Consider the following 20,317-nt stretch of genomic DNA (forward strand, 5'->3'; position numbering starts at 1 on the left):
ATTGAAATGACCCACAACATTACGCAGTGGAGGAGAGTGTAATGCTAACCTGTTTCCCCTCTGGCTCTCGGCACCACGGTGCAGCGCACAGGGTGAAGTCTTCATCCGAGTCCGACAGGGAGAGGTCAGAGTGGGTGGCGGTGAGTGAAGAGGTCCCCTTGGCCTCCTGGCTCCTCTCCTTGTTCAACTTGGGCTTCTTCTTGCGGGGCTTCTTGGCTTTGTCCTTGCGCTCAGAGCTCTCCTCCTCCATGTGCCGCTTGGTCCTCTTTCCGTTCACAGCCTCCTTCTTGGGACAGAATACTCCATTCTGGTAACAGTAACCACACATGAAGGTCATACACATAATTAGAACACTAGAATGGACATAAACATTCTTATGATGGTCCAAAGATCCGCCATGTTGGTCAACCATGATTTGCCAGTGCTAATTTATCGGCACTGTATGCGTGTCAACTAGATAGCCGGCCAGTTTTAGAGGAAATAATCCATAAATGTTTTCAAATTAACCGCCAATATGCCAACATTCCAACATTCCATTCAAACAATGTTGTCAATCCACAGCCATACACTGGCTGAAATCAGTTGATAGGATTTAGACATTATGTACAGTGCCTTGCGAAAGTATTCGGCCCCCTTGAACTTTGCGACCTTTTGCCATATTTCAGGCTTCAAACATAAAGATATAAAACTGTATTTTTTTGTTAAGAATCAACAACAAGTGGGGCACAATCATGAAGTGGAATGACATTTATTGGATATTTCAAACTTTAACAAATATTCAGCCCCCTTAAGTTAATACTTTGTAGCGCCACCTTTTGCTGCGATTACAGCTGTAAGTCGCTTGGGGTATGTCTCTATCAGTTTTGCACATCGAGAGACTGACATTTTTTACCATTCCTCCTTGCAAAACAGCTCGAGCTCAGTGAGGTTGTATGGAGAGCATTTGTGAACAGCAGTTTTCAGTTCTTTCCACAGATTCTCGATTGGATTCAGGTCTGGACTTTGACTTGGCCATTCTAACACCTGGATATGTTTATTTTTGAACCATTCCATTGTAGATTTTGCTTTATGTTTTGGATCATTGTCTTGTTGGAAGACAAATCTCCGTCCCAGTCTCAGGTCTTTTGCAGACTCCATCAGGTTCTCTTCCAGAATGGTCCTGTATTTGGCTCCATCCATCTTCCCATCCATTTTAACCATCTTCCCTGTCCCTGCTGAAGAAAAGCAGGCCCAAACCATGATGCTGCCACCACCATGTTTGACAGTGGGGATAGGGTGTTCAGGGTGATGAGCTGTGTTGCTTTTACACCAAACATAACGTTTTGCATTGTTGCCAAAAAGTTCAATTTTGGTTTCATCTGACCAGAGCACCTTCTTCCACATGTTTGGTGTGTCTCCCAGGTGGCTTGTGGCAAACTTTAAACGACACTTTTTATGGATATCTTTAAGAAATGGCTTTCTTCTTGCCACTCTTCCATAAAGGCCAGATTTGTGCAATATACGACTGATTGTTGTCCTATGGACAGAGTCTCCCACCTCAGCTGTAGATCTCTGCAGTTCATCCAGAGTGATCATGGGCCTCTTGGCTGCATCTCTGATCAGTCTTCTCCTTGTATGAGCTGAAAGTTTAGAGGGACGGCCAGGTCTTGGTAGATTTGCAGTGGTCTGATACTCCTTCCATTTCAATATTATCGCTTGCACAGTGCTCCTTGGGATGTTTAAAGCTTGGGAAATCTTTTTGTATCCAAATCCGGCTTTAAACTTCTTCACAACAGTATCTCGGACCTGCCTGGTGTGTTCCTTGTTCTTCATGATGCTCTCTGCGCTTTTAAACGGACCTCTGAGACTATCACAGTGCAGGTGCATTTATACGGAGACTTGATTACACACAGGTGGATTGTATTTATCATCATTAGTCATTTAGGTCAACATTGGATCATTCAGAGATCCTCACTGAACTTCTGGAGAGAGTTTGCTGCACTGAAAGTAAATGGGCTGAATCATTTTGCACGCCCAATTTTTCAGTTTTTGATTTGTAAAAAAAGTTTGAAATATCCAATAAATGTCGTTCCACTTCATGATTGTGCCCCACTTGTTGTTGATTCTTCACAAAAAAATACAGTTTTATATCTTTATGTTTGAAGCCTGAAATATGGCAAAAGGTCGCAAAGTTCAAGGGGGCCGAATACTTTCGCAAGGCACTATAAATGCAACAAGTACTGATATTGTATCATAATAGCATTCAGCTTTCCAAGAAAACAACATCCGAGACATTTATGTTCTGTTTACATACATTTTACAGGCTATTTATAAAGAAATGTTTACTATAATTCCATTACACAATTTCTGATCAGTCACATGCCTTTTATTTTCCTGCATAAGTCAAAGGAGGAAATGCCTCTACTGCCCTTCATTCCAATTACACTGGTTTTGGATTTCTCGCTGACCAAGATGGCTGCCATTTCCACCCAGTTATGAAACTGAGACATATCCCCTCTAGTAATTTAATATTGAACTCGACCAAAAACAATGGAATTGCCATGGAATCTTGTGGGGGAAAGAGCCATGGGGGAATGATCCCGTGTCTCCTCAGAGTACAAGTCATAATACCCATAAAACCTAATGCTCCAACAAAGAAACAGTTTTAATCGTTTTTCCACCATTCATTTTTCCCATAGGGGATTTTGGAAACACTTAAAATAAGGTCTGTTTTGTGTAGGCTTAACCCGGTGTGATATTTTGATAACCGTGTATAGTTTTGATAAGTCACCGTGTCCGAGAGAGATTTACATGGTTATCAAAATGTCACGCCAGGCTAAGCCTACACGAAACAGACCTTATTTGAAGTGTTTCTAAAAATTCCCAAAAACTTTTGGAACCATTTTGCTGTTTGACCGCTAGGTTTTATGGGTATTATGACACCTCCACTATGGGGCCCACTATGTGGCCCAGCAAAATGTGTCTACATTTCGGCAATTTTTTATATGTGCATTTCACACGATGTTGACATAAAATCTGAGTATAATGCTTGTATGGATGTCAACCCCAACACGTTCATGTCATCGTTACCAATCATCTGCATTACAGTTAAAAATGACTACCATCAACGATTTCTGTATGCTAGCTGTGCTAACCAAGTGATACGAGCGGGAGTTGGCATTTAGCAGTCACGTCTTCTAGACCTGAAAAGGGACAACTTCTACATGTTATGCAGCGAAAACAGCCAAATTTAACTTAAGGAAGCACATTGTGGAACTGTAACGATACATAAATCATGACGGATTTGATGAATATCCCCTTTGTTAGATCAGCTTTGTTGAATGTGCGCCAATCTGGTCAATGGAACGTCTGCATTCCATTGACTCCTTTACCACATCTATTAGGCTCTCTAAAGTCATGAATGTGATGTTTTGGTTTGAATAATGTTTGTTTTGTAACTTTGTCATCTTTTAAATCATTAGATGTTTGTTTTACCGTCGAGGAACACTTTGAAAATAAGTTTTAATTCATGCTTTTAAGTGCCATCCTCTGGGATCCAATGCACATCTTGTCGTATTATTTATTACCCAAATAAAATAAAAATAAATGAATGTCAAACTGAAGGACACATTTCCAGAAACTTCATAAATACATCAATATAACCATTATATCAAGTGGTTAGCCTGCTACCTGAGCTCTGCCTTAAAGTAGTAGACTAGTATGTTACCTGGTTGTGAGGGGGGCTCCCTCCCTGAGAGTTCTGCTGGTGTTGATCCTGCTCTGCGCTGTGCTGTGGAAATGGGCTGTCTGTGTGGTGGTGATGGCGGGGGTCCAGTTTAATGAGGGATCTGTACAGCTGCTGGGTCTCAGGCAGAGTCACCTGCAGCAGGAAGCCCTCTACCATCAACTCCTCCAGCTCAGGGCTCAGTCCTGAAACAAACACCAACAATACGGCTCAACACAGCCCTTTCAGGAATATATATATATTTTTTAAAGTGTCATTAAATTTGATAAATATGATAGAAATGTGACTTGTTCCCAGCCCGACACTGACCCTGCAGAGGAATGCACTGGTGCGCCGTGTAGAAAGACATGCTGTTTGTTTCCTGAGTCGGAGACGGAGCCCAGGTTGGACTAGACGAGGCCCAGCGCTGATTTGACGTAGTCACAGCCACCCCCTCGGCGGAGGCCTGCTGCACGCGGTGCTGCCAGCGGACCGTCCTCTCGATGAGGAAGCGTAGGGCGTCACCCTCAGGCAGCCGCACCCGGATGCGCTGCAGGGAGGCCAGCAGGGGCAGCACCCGGTCAAGAGGGGGTTTCTCAGAGAGTTGGCACTGGGGGCACACCCAGGCCTGGTTGGGCAAGGGGTCCTGGTTAGAGCCTAAGACGCAGCTGCGGTGGAAGGCGTCACGGCAGAGATCGCACTGCAGCATGGCACCTGACGGAGCCTTGTGGCACACACACACCCTCAATGCCCCGCAGTCACCGGCCAGGAGGAGCTTGGACTCGTTGGAGGCCCTAAGGGCCAGCAGACTCTCCATCTCTTTCTGACGTACCTCAGCCAGAGTGGCCATCTACAGAGAGGGGAACCAGCACAGGTTGGCGTGACAACACGCAATTTTCACTACATCAACATACATGTAATCATACATTTAATCATGCACCTTCATATCATGGGTCCTCATATCAATTTAGAGGGGTTCACTGATTGCAATAGCTGGGTATCTTTAGAATATAGTGGAATTTAATGAGTTCAATGGTCTGCGCTTTTGGTTTAAAAAAACATTACGTAGACAGAGAGAGAGCAGCACGTACAGCAGAGGCAGAGTCCTTGCTCTCTGAGAGGGCCCTCTCCACATCACTCAGGCAGTCCAGCCTGGCGCTGTTTCTCTCGCTGCACTGGGCCGCATCCTTTGCCCTTTTAAACTTTGACTGCTGAGGCCCCGTCCCAGCCTCACACCGGGGGCACAGCACCTAAACACACAAAAGACACCAAGCCAAATCCCAAAAGACCTCAGGAGTGATTCTAAGACGAACACCCAGATGGCACACCATTTAATTTAGTGTACTACTTTTGACAACCCCTAAGGTGTCTGATTATGTGTATTGGCATTAAATTGTTGTAGATGGTTTACCTCCAGCAGGGAGTAAGCAGAGTTCTTCATTAGAAAGGTCTTGGCAGCGCTCTCCTTCCAGGCCTGCACGTCAAACACCAGGGAATCAAGTCGAGCAAGGGGGTCCAGCCAGACTGGGATGGCCTTGGCCCGGGACACCAGGTCAGTCAGGGTATCCAGCACAGGGATACGGCCTCCCAGCTACACACAAACACACACAGAAAGACAAGTATATAGATACTCTTATAAGAAGTCTGGCTTTCTTTCCTTCTCTTCTCTCTCGCTTTTTTCTTTTCAGTCTGGCTAACCAGAAGCAGTTGTATTGTTATTTAAAAAGGTATCAATATAGAGTAAAACTATATTCATTCAGAAATATTTCCAATTACATGGGATCATAAACTAGAATGTAGTGCATTTCTTTTGACCAGGGACATTGTCAAAGACATGGCACCTTATTCCCCATGTATTGCACTTTGGGACATAACCTAAGTGGCTCATACCTGTAGGGTCTCTGCCTCCTGAAGCCAGTCTTTAGCCTGGTCCACCGTGTCCTTCAGCAGCAGACAGTTGGGAAGATAGGCAGGGATACTAGCCACCTCCTGCAGAGCTTCCACAAGAGTTTCTACACAGTGACGTGGCCTGGAGATAATAGAAACTAGGTTTAAAAACAAAAAAATATGCACAGTACTGCTTTTATCTTCAGTGTCAAGTTCTGTCAAGACCTTTTCATATATTCCCCAAACCAGGTTGGAACAAATTAGTCACTCATTTCCCAGTTCATATGGCTCTACAGTAGTCACTTATCACATTAGCACTAAGGAGTTCTCTTTTCAGACAAGTTGAAATCTGACTAAACCGAGACAACTTTGAAGCAATGTTGCTTATAAAACAGTGGAATTAGTGCTCAGTATACCATGTTACTCTATTCAAAACGTTGACTGAAGTTCAGTTGTCAAATAACGACCTTATTGTCCAAGATGTCTCACTTTAGGCCAGTTTACCCCTATGGCCCATGCGCCGTTACTAGCATCTGTGTAAACTGTGGCGTATGCCAGCAGAGCACTGTCCCAACCCACTGATCCAGTTAAAACACCAGGAAGCAGCTTTCAACTCCAAAATGCAAACCTTGCACTTTTCACTCTCTGCTGGCTGAACTTCTAAGCAGCTTTTGCAAGCAAGGTGTCAGTGCTATTTATGTAATATTTCAGTGTGCCTTATTTAGTTTTACGAGTCTCAATCAATTTGATTTACCTTGTTTTGTGTATCTCGTAGCCATTTCCTAATGAAAACATTTATATTGCTTTACTACTGAAGGGGGGCTGAAATTACTGATTTAGCCTCGGTTTCAAACAGTCTCATTAGGAAGACTGAGAACAAGATTTCGGTCTTGGGGGCATAATTTACTGTGGGTGTCTCGTGTGTGTTCGAACGTGGGAAGCGTTTGTACATTCACTCTGCCAAAACAGTTAGTCACTCACCCTTCTATACAACTTGAAACAGTTTAACCAGGTCCCATATCCACAAAGCTTGTCAGAGTAGAAAATTGGTCATAAGTACTGAGAAGAGACACTTTACTTCTACTCTTATGGGTAAAATATAAAAACTATGCACGAAGCCTCTAGTAATAAGGAGTCCCACCTACTCCACAGATATTTAGGAGAGCTGTCCTAACCAGTTAAGAGCTACCAGCAGGTGTCTTGATTATAGAAAAAGGAAGCAAGTCAGTGGTTCCTGCGCAACAGACATGCAATTGCTTTGGAGCTGAAAGAATGTTTTGATATTTCTATATGACTCATAAACAATACAGACCTACATGCAACAGTATCTCTTGCGCTTTTGACAAAGATTTTACATGATATGTCTAAATAGTTATAACTAGGCTAATAAATAATTACATTTTTATTTTGATTATTTCAAGTTATCACTTTGGAGCGTATTATCACATTGTTAAAAAAGATGGCCAAATTGGGCAAGCCTATATACACTTAAAAATTGGCCAATTGACAGCATCAAGGGCCTTTGTGTTCGGGAATTAATGATAGACCTTTCAAAATGTTTTATGCAACATTATCGGAAAGTAACTTATTGCCTACTGTGCCATAAGCGATTTAGCATGCCGAGTGTTGATGCAACGGTAATATTAACAAAATTCCACTTCTGGGTCATTCTATGAAATTGGTCAATCTGTTTTAAAACCTAAATGTATGTCATCCTTTAACATTATAAATCAACATAAATTACAGCTTAATGCATTTTTACAACAAAACATGTAAAAAAAATGTTTGTACTGCCTGATAATATTAAAATGTTTTGATGAGTAACAATTTACTTAACTAACAGTTAACACTAACACTTAACTAACATCAGTAGGAACAGTAACAGTTACAGCAGTGAAAACTACGCAGACAAGGTGGCATAGCTAAGATGGCAGCCACAGTAGTTCAAACCACACTTAACACTAGAACCGCCAAGACTATCAATCTCACCGTTTTCAATTTGTAATTTCAATAAAAACCTTGAACCCACCTGTCCCCGACTTTTCCTAAATGTTATTTTTACACCATCAGTACTTTGAGATAAATATCATAAGATGAAACTTTTCGCATTTCATCCTTAAAAAAAGCGCACAACAATCAAAATGACTGTATGCATATTTAACATTAGAATAGTTGGGCCTCAGCGAGTACCAAGTCACCAGTCTAATAAATCCATTTAATATACAATCAAAAACATACATTATTATTTTGTTTAGAATGGTCATAAAAATAAAAAAAACACATGATACTGTTACGTTCCCCAGCAAGAAAACCAAAAATGTCACGCAAACAGAAGGGGAAACTAACAAAGGTTCACTGACCAACAACCAAAATGAAAAACATGACTAGCAACAACACCTGGAACCTAAAAAGACACTCACCATGTGAGGGGCGGCAGTCTAGCCTAGTGGTTAGAGTGTTGGACTAGTAACTGGAAGGTTGCAAGTTCAAATCCCGAGCTGACAAGGTACAAATCTGTCGTTCTGCCCCTGAACAGGCAATTAACCCACTGTTCCTAGGCCGTCATTGAAAATAAGAATTTGTTCTTAACTGACTTGCCTAGTTAAATAAAGGTAAAATAAATAAATAAATAAATAAATACCCTCTAAATTTGCCCAAGACGCAAATAAAAGAACCCACACCAAAATTAAATAGAGGAATAAAACCAAATAAGTGAAGCAAAACAACCAGGGAAAACAGATTAAGGATTGTTTTTCTAGAAATCAAAATGGGGAGAACCAGCCAAAGGTGTCAGTGCATGCTCGGAGTTTGTGTACTGGTAATCTGTCTAGCACTGCGGCTTTATGAATGTTAGCCTGTTTAAAATGTCCTGCCCATGTTGGCTATGAAGAGCATGATCACAGAGTCATCCAGAACAGCTGGTGCGCTCATGCATAGTTTAGTGCTTCTAGCCTCGAAGCGCACATAAAAGGTATTTAGCTTTTCTGGTAGGTTCGCATCAACTGGACAGCTCGCAGCTGCGTTTCCCCTTTGTAATCTGTGATAGTTTGCAAGCCCTGCTACATCCGACAAGCATCAGAGCCCGTGTAGTAGGACTCGATCTTGGTCCCGTGTTGACAAGTCACCCGTTTGATGGTTCATCTGAGGTTGTAGAGGGATTTCTTATAAACCTCCCGATTAGTGTTCCGCTCCTTGAAAGCGACAGCTCTAGCCTTTAGCGCAGTGTGGATGTTGCCTGTAATCCATGGCTTCTGGTTGGGATATGTACATATGCGGGGACAATGTCATCGATGCACTTATTAATAAAGCCAGTGACAGATGTGGTAAACTCCACAATGCCGTCGGATGAATCCCAGAACATATTCCAGTCTGTGCTAGTGAAAGAGTCCGGTAGTTTAGCATCTGCTTCATTGGACCACTTCTGTATTGAGCGCGTCACTGGTAATTCCTGTTTGAGTTTTTGGTTGTAAATCAGGAGTATAGAGTTGGTCAGATTCGCAAAATGTATGGCGAGGAAGAGTTTTGTATGTGCGTGTGTGTAGTAAAAGGTGATCTAAAGTTTTTTCGCCTTAGTTGCTCATGTGACATGGTAGAATTTTATTTTTTTTCCTGCATTAAAGTGACCGGCCACTAAGAGAGCATTTTCTTGTTTGTTTATGGCCCTAGACAGCTCATTGAGTGCGGTCTCAGTGCCAGCATCAGTTTGTGGTGGTAAATACACTGCTACCAAAAAAAACAAAAAAACAAAAAAAAAAGAATAGTCGCGTTCTCCTGGCATCTACCAAACCCAGATTCATCTGTCGTACTACTAGATGCATGATTCATTACTCCAGAGAAAGCGCTTCCACTGCTCCAGAGGATCTTAGGCTTGTGTGCTGCTGCTCGACCATGGAAACCCATTTCCTGAAGCTCCCGAACAGTTATCGTGCTGACGTTGCTGCTAAAGGCAGTTTAGAACTAGGTAGTGAGTGTTGCATTCGATTTTTACACACTACAGCACTCACCGGTCCTGTTCTGTGAGCTTGTGTGGCCTACCACTTCGCAGCTGAGCCATTGTTGCTCCTAGACATTTACACTTCACAATAACTGCACTTAGTTGACTGGGGCAGCTCTAGCAGGGAAGAAATTTGACAGACTGACTTGTTGGAAAAGGGGCATCCTATAATCAGCATAAAAACAAACAAAAAACACAAAATAGTACAATTGGCCAGGAGACCATAAAACTGCCACCATTCCCTCCGGTGCCACTATGGTGCTGCCCAACCTAAGGAAATCTGTTACATACTAGATTCCTTACATCTCTCGCAAATCTCCATTTTGGACGATGCCGACTTAATGACCAAAATTAAACCTATTTACACAGGAATAAATGTTTGACTTATAGCGATGCCATATTGGCTGTCTTCAACCAGAGAAGTTGTTTTTTCGGTTCAGTTGAGTAATAAAACAATTTCAAGTGCAAGTCAGGAAAGACGTTTACAGCCCTGTCTCAGGTTGACTCCTACTACAGCTAGGAGTCTACAGCCCTGTCTCAGGGCAAGAGTTTTCCATGTACATTGTTTCATGTAGAATATAACCACTACAAACACCTCTTTATGACAGACTGACCAGGTAAAAGCTATGATCCCTTATTGATGTCATTTGTTAAATCCACTTCAGTGTAGATGAAGGGGAGGAGACAGTTTAAAAGATGGATTGTGTATGTGTACCATTCAATGTCTGAGGGTGAATGGGCAAGACAAAAGATTTAAGTCCCTTTGAACAGAGTATGGTAGTAGGTGTCAGGCGGACTAGGTGTGTGTCTCATGAACTTCAGATTTGCTGGGTTTTTCACACTCTACAGTTTCCCATGTGTATCAAGAATGGTCCCCCACCCAAAGGACATCCAGCCAACTTGACAATTGTAGGAAGCATTGGCGTCAACATGGACCAGCATTCCAATGGAACGCTTTCGACACCTTGTGGAGTCCATGCCCCGACGAATTCATGATGGGCAAAAGGGTGTGCAACTCAATATTAATAGTGTCCCCAATGTTAGGTACACTCAGTGTATATAAACCCTGGATTGCTGATGCTATGTATTGGCTAGTGAGTGGCTGAATGGAATTCTACAGTATTTCAATTAAAATGTTAAGGACAAAATTACATGCATTTAAGTATTTTTTGTAGTAGTGGGGACAGTAACAGTAATCTCTAAAAATGATACTTTAAGGAAAACATTTATATCTTTTCAGACATTTATGTTAAGCTCACATAATATAATGTAAAAATGTATGCATTAAGGCATGTAATAGAATAATGTAGACATTAATAAAGGCATTTCTGTAGCTTCCAAAATATTTTCTAAAATGGTGATGAGTGACAAGATGTGGCTTAAACACAGCGCCCCCTATCAGTCATCTAGTGTATATATAAATCATTGCATATTCAGTTACAGTACTGTCTAAGCCACTCGCCTCCTCGTCTGCCTCTCACCTAGCCTCCATGAGGCGGAGCGCCCGCTCCTCCCAGTGCTCCGACATGGTAAGCAGCTCCTGCAGGCGGGCCATAGCCCTCTCCACTGAGCCGTGTGGGGCCAGGCCCACCCCCTGGTCTATCAGCCTCCGCATGGTGTCCAGACATAGGCTGTGTGGCCGGACACTGGCCCCCTTAACCCCGTCTAGCCAGCGGGCCTGCTCCAGCCTCTCCCTGAGCAGGGCCAGCTGGGGAAGTTCCACATCCAGGCCCAAGCTCAGGTCCAGCAGGCCCTGCAGCGCCACTGGGCTGGGGGCCTCGTCAGAGAGGAGCTGCTCACTGCTCTGCTGGAAGTCATCCACGCGGGTCAGCAGGTCCTGGGGGAAATACAAGCAGGTTAAAGCGCTAATCAATTAAAGTTGTTTTTCAGTGTTCTCCTGGTCCTAAAAGACTATGGTGGCTTGTAGGTAGGCTTTTGTCCCAGCCTAGTGTCACATCAAGTAATCAATCAACTCATCAAGACTGCTTAGCTGAGTCAGGTGTGTTAGTGAAGTGAGAAACAAAGTACTTGTCTTGTTACTGTGGTGGTAGTAGGTCCTCCGGCCCCAATCACCATGCATTTACTTTAATGTCATTTAACTAACATGCTGACCAAACCGCTCGCACGTGCGTGTGCAATCGTTCGCATGTTGATTTTGTCCACCCACACCAGACATGATCAGGACACTCAGGTTGAAATATCAAAACTGAACCAACTACATTAATATGGGGACAGGTCGAAAAGCATTAAACCTTCATGGTAATTTAGCTAGATAGCTTGCTGTTAGTAGCTAATTTGTCTTAAAATAACAACAATAAACAAATATATGTTTATATCCTATCTGAAATGCACAAGGTCCTCTACTCCAACAATTAATCTAGAGATAAAGGGTAAACAGTTTCTTGTCATTTCTCCTCCTTCAGGCTTCTTTTTTAGACTTTATATGATGGTTGGCATCCAACTTTAAGGTGCATTACCACCACCAACTGGACTGGAGTGTGGACCTCAGTTCATCTTTCAATCACCCACATGGGTATATGCCCCTAAAAACTAATGAGGAGATGGGAGAGGTGGGACTTGCAGCGCTTCAAAAGTCACAAATAGAACCAAGTTCTACTTTAGCGCCTGGCTACGCAGACGCTTGTTGACGCGCGCGAGCATTGTGGGTGCAATGATTGAATAACATGTATGTGTACATTTATTTTTGGTGTGGTCAGCATGTAATGTAATTAAGTCAACCATATATCAAGTAAAACCTTCCTAACGCCTACCTTAAGTAAGGGGGCCTGGCGGATGCTGCAGGGCAGGTTGTGCAGCTGCCTGACAAATGACCTGAGCTCCTCCACTGTCAGCAGGTTCTGGCTCTGGGACTTCCTTCCACCTGAACGATACCTGACAACAACACACTAGATCAGAGACACGGCTAACATTCAGGGCACACAAGCTGGAATACATTTTCACTAAAGCACATTTGCTCTGCGATAGAATTGTGTCCTGTCCAGGGCGTGTACTTGTACATCAAGCTGCCTTTGGCTCCTACCCTATAAGCTGTTCTGGCTTGTCAGGCCAAGGCTTGCGCAAGGCTACTTACTTACGTTATTGCTTTCAGAATTAGCTATCATTTGGCTAACTATGTGGCTAAGAATACAAGAATCAGGTATGGTAAAGGATGTTAACTAGGAATGCACAATATAAATCGGTAAGCATATCGGACGATATTTGCTAAAAATGCCAACATCGGCATGGGCCCGATATCTAGTTTAACGCTGATGTGCATACCTATATAACGTAGGTAGATGACAATGACGCCATGAAAGATACTGAGCTACATATGCAACACAGCATTCCTAACCTAGCCCACAATGTCTGCTGTGTGGATCTATTTAAGTTTCAAAGGAAGATGACAAAAAGGCCATATGCAACGTTTGTGCTGCTATTATTTCCAGAGTACAGGAGAAAGTGAAATCTTTCAATACCACAAACCTAATTACTAATTTTAAATTGCATTACCCCCAGACGTTCGGCGACTACTTAGAACAAAATAAGAAAAAAAACTAAGAACACACTTCAACAAGTTCAAGTCAAGCAGTCCTTTGAAAGAGTTACAATATTTCAGCGAGACAACTCAAAGGCGAAAACCATTAACGCCAAGATAATGGTATTCATTGCCCTTGACAATAAACTGTTCTGACGTGGAGGATGTTGGAATTTCGGTTCAGCCCTAATTTTAACATTAGAAAGCATTTTAAATGGGCCTCCCGAGTGGTGCAGTGTTTTAACGCAGTCGTCAGTTCAACTGGGTTTCCTCCAGTTGAAGGTGTTAAGAAGCGCAGTTTGGCGGGTCATGCTTCGGAGGACGCATGACTCGACCTTCACCTCCCGAGCCCGTTGAGGAGTTGCAGCGACGAGACAAGATCGAAATTGGGGAGAAAAAGGGGGTAACGTCTTTTTATTAAAAAAGCATGATAATACAATAATATCAATCATGTGTGTTTATACGCACACAGCCTACCTGGTCTGTCTCTTCCCAATGAGTAGCTGCTGGGCCACCACAGCACACTTCTCAGCATCCAGGGTGACTGTGCGGAGCTGCCGCAGGAGGTCACTCTGAGGGAACCGCTTCACCTCTGCCTCCACCACCAGGGAGCGCAGCTCTTCCAACCCTGAACACACATAAATAAACCAACATGGCTTTAAACACAGTCATCAATGCATTCAAAGAATCACGGTCCAATGATCAAGTAAGCTGTACAATTAGCAAAGGGTAGAGAATAATCTATTTTAAACTATTCTGGTATTCTGTGTGCATCCTTAGACAAAGACAACATATCTGGGTGATGAGGAGTACAAAGCATTCCATGAGACATTTAAGAACATCTTGTCTTCTTTGGGTTATGCAAATAAGCAACCAAAACTTTTAGCATTTTATTACGTAAGGAATCATTTGAATTACAAAGATGCCTGAACCCAAAGAGGTATCCTACTTAGGGTTACAACTTACCACTTTTCTTGTCTTGTTTGGCCTCCAGGATGTCACTGACATGGGAGACCCAGTATGTGTAGGACTCAGCACGCAGAGTGACTGCTTCCATCATGGGGTAGAGCTCAGCCATGGTAAACCTGTAGCTGTAGACCAAGACACAGGTCTAGTGTGTTTCTGAGGACTAATCCTGGCTGAGTAACAGCTGTCACAATTGGTGATTTTCTAGGCAGCTGACCCATATCTTTTTAGTGTTTCGTCTTTATCAGAAGGTCTAGGCCTTTAGACGTTTCAATGCTGCGCACTCCAACTTTGACCCTTACTTTAAGTTGACACGTTCTTAAAGGGGCATTTTAGTTGAGAACATTTTTTAAAATACATTTGTGCATGGGATCTGTAAATTTGCATTTGAGCTGTTGGCTGCTCGTTTCTGTAAAACATGGGATGTACATAATGAAGGGCACATGATGTATATTAACATTATGTGGCCATTTAGAACTAACTTGGCTGTGGATTGACTTACTTGAGTGTGAGTTCGCTGGAGGTGCAGGAGCAGAGGTCGTGGGCATGGTGCAGACACACCAGCTGGCCGGGACTGCAGGGACAGGTGAGGGCAGACAGGTAGCAGGTGGTCCTGCATTTGGAACACTGGCGCTCCTCGTCTGGCAACAGGTCGTACTCCGCCTGCTGGGAACGCTGCACGCCCTGGGAACACAGATACGGTCATCAACACACACCCACAGATTAGTAGTGTCAAAGAGATCACACACAGACACCCACACCTAGAGCCATACTAGGAGGAGAGACAGGGATGACCCGGGCACATAGACACATGTGGAGGAAAGTTAACTGTGTCCATTTCAAATCAAATTGTATTGGTCGCATACACATATTTAGCAGATGTTATTGCAAGTGCAGCGAAACGGTGCAGTAATCTAATACACAAGTCAAAAAAAGTTAAATGCAATTAAGAAATATTAGGAAGAGCAATGTCAGAGTATAAATAAATGGGATGTATAGACATTATGGACAGTAGATGGATAGAATAATATATGTAGAGCAATAATTCAATTGGATAGGACTAGAATACAGTATATACAGTGCATTCAGAAAGTACTCAGACCCCTTCTTTCCCCACATTTTGCTACATTACAGCCTTATTCTAAAATGTATTAAATCTACACACAACACCCCATAATGAAAAAGCAAAAACAGGATTAGACATTTTTGCAAATGTATAAAAAATTCAACAGAAATATCACATTTACATAAGTATTCAGACTCTTCACTAGGTACTTTGTTGAAGCACCTTTGGCAGCGTTTATATCCTCGAGTCTTTTAGGGTATGACGCTACAATCTTGGCACACGTGTATTTGGGGAGTTTCTCCCTTCTTCTCTGCAGACCCTCTCAAGGTCTGTCAGTTTGGATGGGGAGCGTCGCTGCACAGCTATTTTCAGTTATAGCCAGAGATGTTCGATCGGATTCAAGTCCAGGCTCTGGCTGGGTCACTCAAGGACATTGAGACTTGTCCCGAAGCCACTCCCTGCGTCGTCTTGGCTTTGCGGTTAGGGTCGTTGTTCTGTTGGAAGGTGAACCTTGACCCCAGTCTGAGGTCCTGAGCAGGATTGCATCAAGGATCTCTCTGTACTTTGCTCCGTTCACCTTTCCCTCCTGACTAGTCTCCCAGTCCACGCTGCTAAAAAACATCCCCACTGCATAATGCTGCCACCACCATGCCTCACTGTTGGGAGGTGCCTGATTTTCCCCAGACATGATGCTTGGCATTCAGCCCAAAGAGTTCAATCTTGGTTTCATCAGACCAGAGAATCTTGTTTCTCGTGGTCTTAGAATCTTTAGGTGCCTTTTGGCAAACCCCAAGAGGGCTGTCATGTGCCTTTTACTGAAGAGTGGCTTCTGTCTGGCCACTCTACCATAAAGGCCTGATTGGTGAAGTTCTGAAGAGAAGGGAAAACCTTCCAGAAGGACAACCATCTCCAGAGGAACTCTGGAGCTCTGTCAGAGTGAACATTGGGTTCTTGGTCACATCCCTGACCAAGGCCCTTCTCCCCCATTGCTCAGTTTGTCCGGGCAGCCAGCTCTAGGTAGAGTCTTGGTGGTTCCAAACTTCTTCTATTTAAGAATGACGGAGGCCACTGTGTTCTTGGGGACCTTCAATGCGGCACAAATCTGGTGCAGTCCATGAGGAGGAGATGCACCGCAGTACTTAAATGCAGCTGGTGGACACACCAGATACGAACTTACTTTAGATTTTGACCCCCCCCCCCCCCCCCCTTTGTTCAGGGACACATTATTCAATTTCTGTAGAACTTGTTCAGTTTTTGTCTCAGTTGTTGAATCTTATATTCATACAAATATTTACACGTTAAGTTTGTTGAAAATAAACGCAGTTGACAGTGAGAGGTTTATTTTTTTGCTGAATTTATATATCACACACAGTCAAAAGTTCACACACCTACTCATTCAAGGGTTTTTATTTTTACATTGTAGAATAGTGTAGACATCCAAACTATGAAATAACACATATGGAATCATGTAGTAACCAAAAAAGTGTGAAACAAATCTAAATATATTTTATATTTGAGATTCTTCAAAGTAGCCACCCTTTGCCTTGATGACAGCTTTGCACACTCTTGGCATTCTCTCAACCAGCTTCATGAGGTAGTCACTTGGAATGCATTGCAATTAATAGGTGTGCCTTGTTAAAAGTTCATTTGTGGAATTTCTTTCCTTCTTAATGCATTTGAGCTTATCAGTTGTGTTGGGCCGGTATCAGAAGATATCCCTATTTGGTAAAAGACCAAGTCCATATTATGGCAAGAACAGCGCAAATAAGCAAAGAGAAACTAAACTTTTAACATTTCATTCAAGTGCAGTCGCAAAAACCATCAAACGTTATGATGAAACTGGCTCTCATGAGGACTGCCACAGGAAAGGAAGACCCAGAGTTACCTCTGCTGCAGAGAATAAGTTAATTTGAGTTACCAGCCTCATAAATTGCAGCCCAAATAAATGCTTCACAGAGTTCAAGTAACAGATATCCCAACAACTGTTCAGAGGAGACAGTGTGAATCAGGCCTTCATGATCAAATTGCTGCAAAGAAACCATTACAAAAGGACACCAATAATAAGAAGAGACTTGCTTGGGCCAAGAAACACGAGTAATGGACAGACCGGTGGAAATCTGTCATTTGGTCTGATGAGTCCAAATTTGAGAGTTTTTGGTTCCAACCGCCGTGTCTTCGTGAGACGCAGAGTAGGTGAAAGGATGATCGCCGCATGTGTATTTCCCACCATGAAGCATGAAGGAGGTGGTGTGATGGTGCTTTGCTGGTGACACAGTTAGTGATTTATTTAGAATTCAAGGCACACTTAACCAGCAGGGCTACCACAGCACTCTGCAGCGATACGCCATCCCATCTGGTTTGCGCTTAGTGAGACTATCATTTGTTTTTCAACAGGACAATGACCCAACACACCTCCAGGCTGTGTAAGGGCTATTTGACCAATGAGAGTGATGGAGTGCTGCATCAGATGACCTGGCCACAACCACCCGACCTCAACCCAATTGAGATGGTTTGGGATGAGTTGGACCGCAGAGTGAAGGAAAAGCACCCAACAAGTGTTCAACTTTTGTGGGGTACTCCTTCAAGACTGTTGAAAAAGTATTCCAGGTGAAGCTGGTTGAGAGAATGCCTAGAGTGTGCAAAGCTGTCATCAAGGCAAAGGGTGGCTACTTTGAATAATCTCAAATATACTTTGATTTGTGGTTACTACATGATTCCATGTGTTATTTCATATTTTTTATGATGTGTTCACTATTATTCTACAATGTAGAAAATTGTAAAAATAAAGAAAAGCCCTTGAATGAGTAGGTGTGACCAAACTTGATTGTAATATATATATATATATATATATACACACACACAGTACCACTCTCCAAATGCACTGTACGTGCCGGTATGAGAGGCCTCTCACCATCTTGCTGACTTTGTCCCTCAGCTTGTCTTCCTCCTGGAGCATGACGGTCATGTCCCTCTGCACAGCCGAGGCCAGGGCCACATCCATGGTGGTGTCCGCCTTGGACGCCATCTTGCAAACCATCTCGTCGTGGGAGAAGACGCAGTACCTATTCAGCTGCCGATAGTGGTCCACACACATGCGGCCCATGGGCATCTGAGAAACAGCGTGAGGCTTTGGGTTAGAACTATACTCTACCATCGATTTAACACCATCAACAAGATCCATACACAGTGCTGGTTTACATCAGTGATAACCAAACTTGATCCAAAGAGCTACAGGGTATAAAGGCTTTTGTCCACTGCTCATTAGAAGCATCTTCCGGTTATTCAATTACTAGCTTCTGTATGGTATTTCTGAGGGACTTCATGGCATCTTACCCAGTCCATGGTGCAAAAGTTGACAGCCTCAGCGAAGTTGAAGCCCTGGTTAAATCCACTATGGTAGGCTCTGGGGAAGGTGATGACAAACTCGCCAGAGCACTGATTGGTGCGATAAATCTAGAGAAGAGTAGGTATGAAGTCATGGTTAGACCAATACCATAGCTACACACAATGTTATCTTTTTTCACTTACCCACCTGCCTTCATCACTGTATGTGTGTTGTTGGTGTGTGTGGTACTTACGGGGACGCCGTGGTTCATGAGTGTGTTGGGGTTCATGATGGTGACCAGCTGGTGCAGGAGGTCAGGCTGGGACTCAAACAGCTCAGGGGCCAGTTTCCTCATCACCCACTCCAGCTTCTCTGCAGCGTATCCCGGAACCCCGTACCACGTCTTGGGCTCTCCCCTGAGAACACAGATGCCATTTTCTCAAAAACACTGACGTTATCACTTAAGCTTGAGGTGTATTCTTGTGTGTTTAATACTACATCAACCAATAAACTAACTCCAATAGTAAACAAGCATATGGGTTTCAAAAGATTCCTCAGAATAAAAGAAGCAGAGACTATTTGCTTAGACCTCTACACAATGCTTGATACCTAGGGCCAAGTTATCCCAGGTCCAGACACAAGGTCATATTATACTATACTGATGGCCTGTGGGCCCTTAAGAGGACACCTGTCTGTACCAGTGCAAGTAGTTGATGGAGTAGCTCCAGTGGTCCTCAATGTGCCAGCAGAAGGAGGAGAAACACATGCCCACGTAGAGCCAGGGTAACTTCATCCCACAGATGTCGGCCGTAATGTGAGTCAGCACCGAGGAGTCCATCACGGGCATGTTGTTCAGGTTCCAGCCACTGCTCAGATAATCCTAAGCGTCAGAGAAAGGACAAGTTCAGGCTAGACTGAACTCAGGGTAACAGTCTAAGATACTGGGTCTGAGATGCTACTTTACTGGGAAGGGTTTCATCTGCATTAGAACTCCAATATCACCATAAATACTAGCAACAAGTTTTACCAGGGTCTCTGAGGGGCATAGATTTCTGGGAGGTTGTGATTATTAGCTAGCTAATGATTGTCTCGATTCTAGATCTAGAAAATATTGTGAGAGTTAGATTCTAAAGAAATTATTTATCTTTAGGTGACAAACTGCTCTCTAGATCAGAGATGATGTACTGTTGCAATGATGTTGTGGTAAAATAAACTTCATAATCCTCCCAATACTTAGCCTATGTTAACCTGTAAGAGAGCCTTTGTACCTCATCCTCAGGGGAGACTTGGAATCGTCCGCCTCTGATGGGGAAGCCGCTCCCAAACTCCTTGGAGGCGATGTCTGCCCCATACTCCACAGTAACATCCTCTTCGATTGTGCTGACCAAGCGCCAGAACTCCTTCTCCACTAGCTCTGTTGGAACCATCTGACAGACAGAGAAAGACACACCGTTACCTCAACTTCCGACTGAGCTTCATCTAATACAGTCAATATCAGGCTGGAGTTCAGAAGCACGCCACTGAGAAAATATTTTGAAATGGAGGATCAATTTCAAACTTGTTAAATACAAATATTTTCCAGTTCTCCCTCTACTAAACACCACATATACTGCCAAACTTACATGAACCGGCATGTTGAAATAGTCTGACTTGAAGGAGTCTGCCATGTCCCCAAAAGTGCGTAGAGAGTAGTCCCTGCCAGCCTGCTCGAAACCAAAGGCTACCTGAGGTTTGCAACACTCCTGTGGGGAAGACAAGAATGGGAAGTAAGCACTAATACAGCAAATGTCACCTTTAAATTTAAAAAATAAAATAAAAAAACAGGAGAAGAATTCCATTGA

General features: G+C 43.3%; 1 protein-coding gene across 1 annotated transcript in view; it reads right to left on the bottom strand.

Annotated features, from left to right (window-relative positions):
* LOC109894434 (lysine-specific demethylase 5B-B) overlaps nt 1-20,317 on the bottom strand; it is a 33,383-nt gene that overhangs the window by 1,014 nt on the left and 12,052 nt on the right. Inside the window, exons 9-25 of the mRNA XM_020487926.2 lie at nt 20,099-20,218; nt 19,745-19,903; nt 19,175-19,356; nt 18,730-18,892; nt 18,485-18,604; nt 18,063-18,260; nt 14,588-14,769; nt 14,086-14,210; nt 13,597-13,747; nt 12,356-12,476; nt 11,066-11,421; nt 5,594-5,732; nt 5,115-5,294; nt 4,795-4,953; nt 4,034-4,553; nt 3,707-3,909; nt 50-307 (exon numbers count right to left, since the gene is read on the bottom strand). Coding sequence (XP_020343515.1) covers nt 50-307; nt 3,707-3,909; nt 4,034-4,553; nt 4,795-4,953; nt 5,115-5,294; nt 5,594-5,732; nt 11,066-11,421; nt 12,356-12,476; nt 13,597-13,747; nt 14,086-14,210; nt 14,588-14,769; nt 18,063-18,260; nt 18,485-18,604; nt 18,730-18,892; nt 19,175-19,356; nt 19,745-19,903; nt 20,099-20,218 — 3,336 coding nt within the window. The remainder of the gene's footprint in view (nt 1-49; nt 308-3,706; nt 3,910-4,033; nt 4,554-4,794; nt 4,954-5,114; nt 5,295-5,593; nt 5,733-11,065; nt 11,422-12,355; nt 12,477-13,596; nt 13,748-14,085; nt 14,211-14,587; nt 14,770-18,062; nt 18,261-18,484; nt 18,605-18,729; nt 18,893-19,174; nt 19,357-19,744; nt 19,904-20,098; nt 20,219-20,317) is intronic.

Source organism: Oncorhynchus kisutch, linkage group LG1 (genome assembly GCF_002021735.2).
Source record: "Oncorhynchus kisutch isolate 150728-3 linkage group LG1, Okis_V2, whole genome shotgun sequence".
Taxonomy (NCBI): domain Eukaryota; kingdom Metazoa; phylum Chordata; class Actinopteri; order Salmoniformes; family Salmonidae; genus Oncorhynchus; species Oncorhynchus kisutch.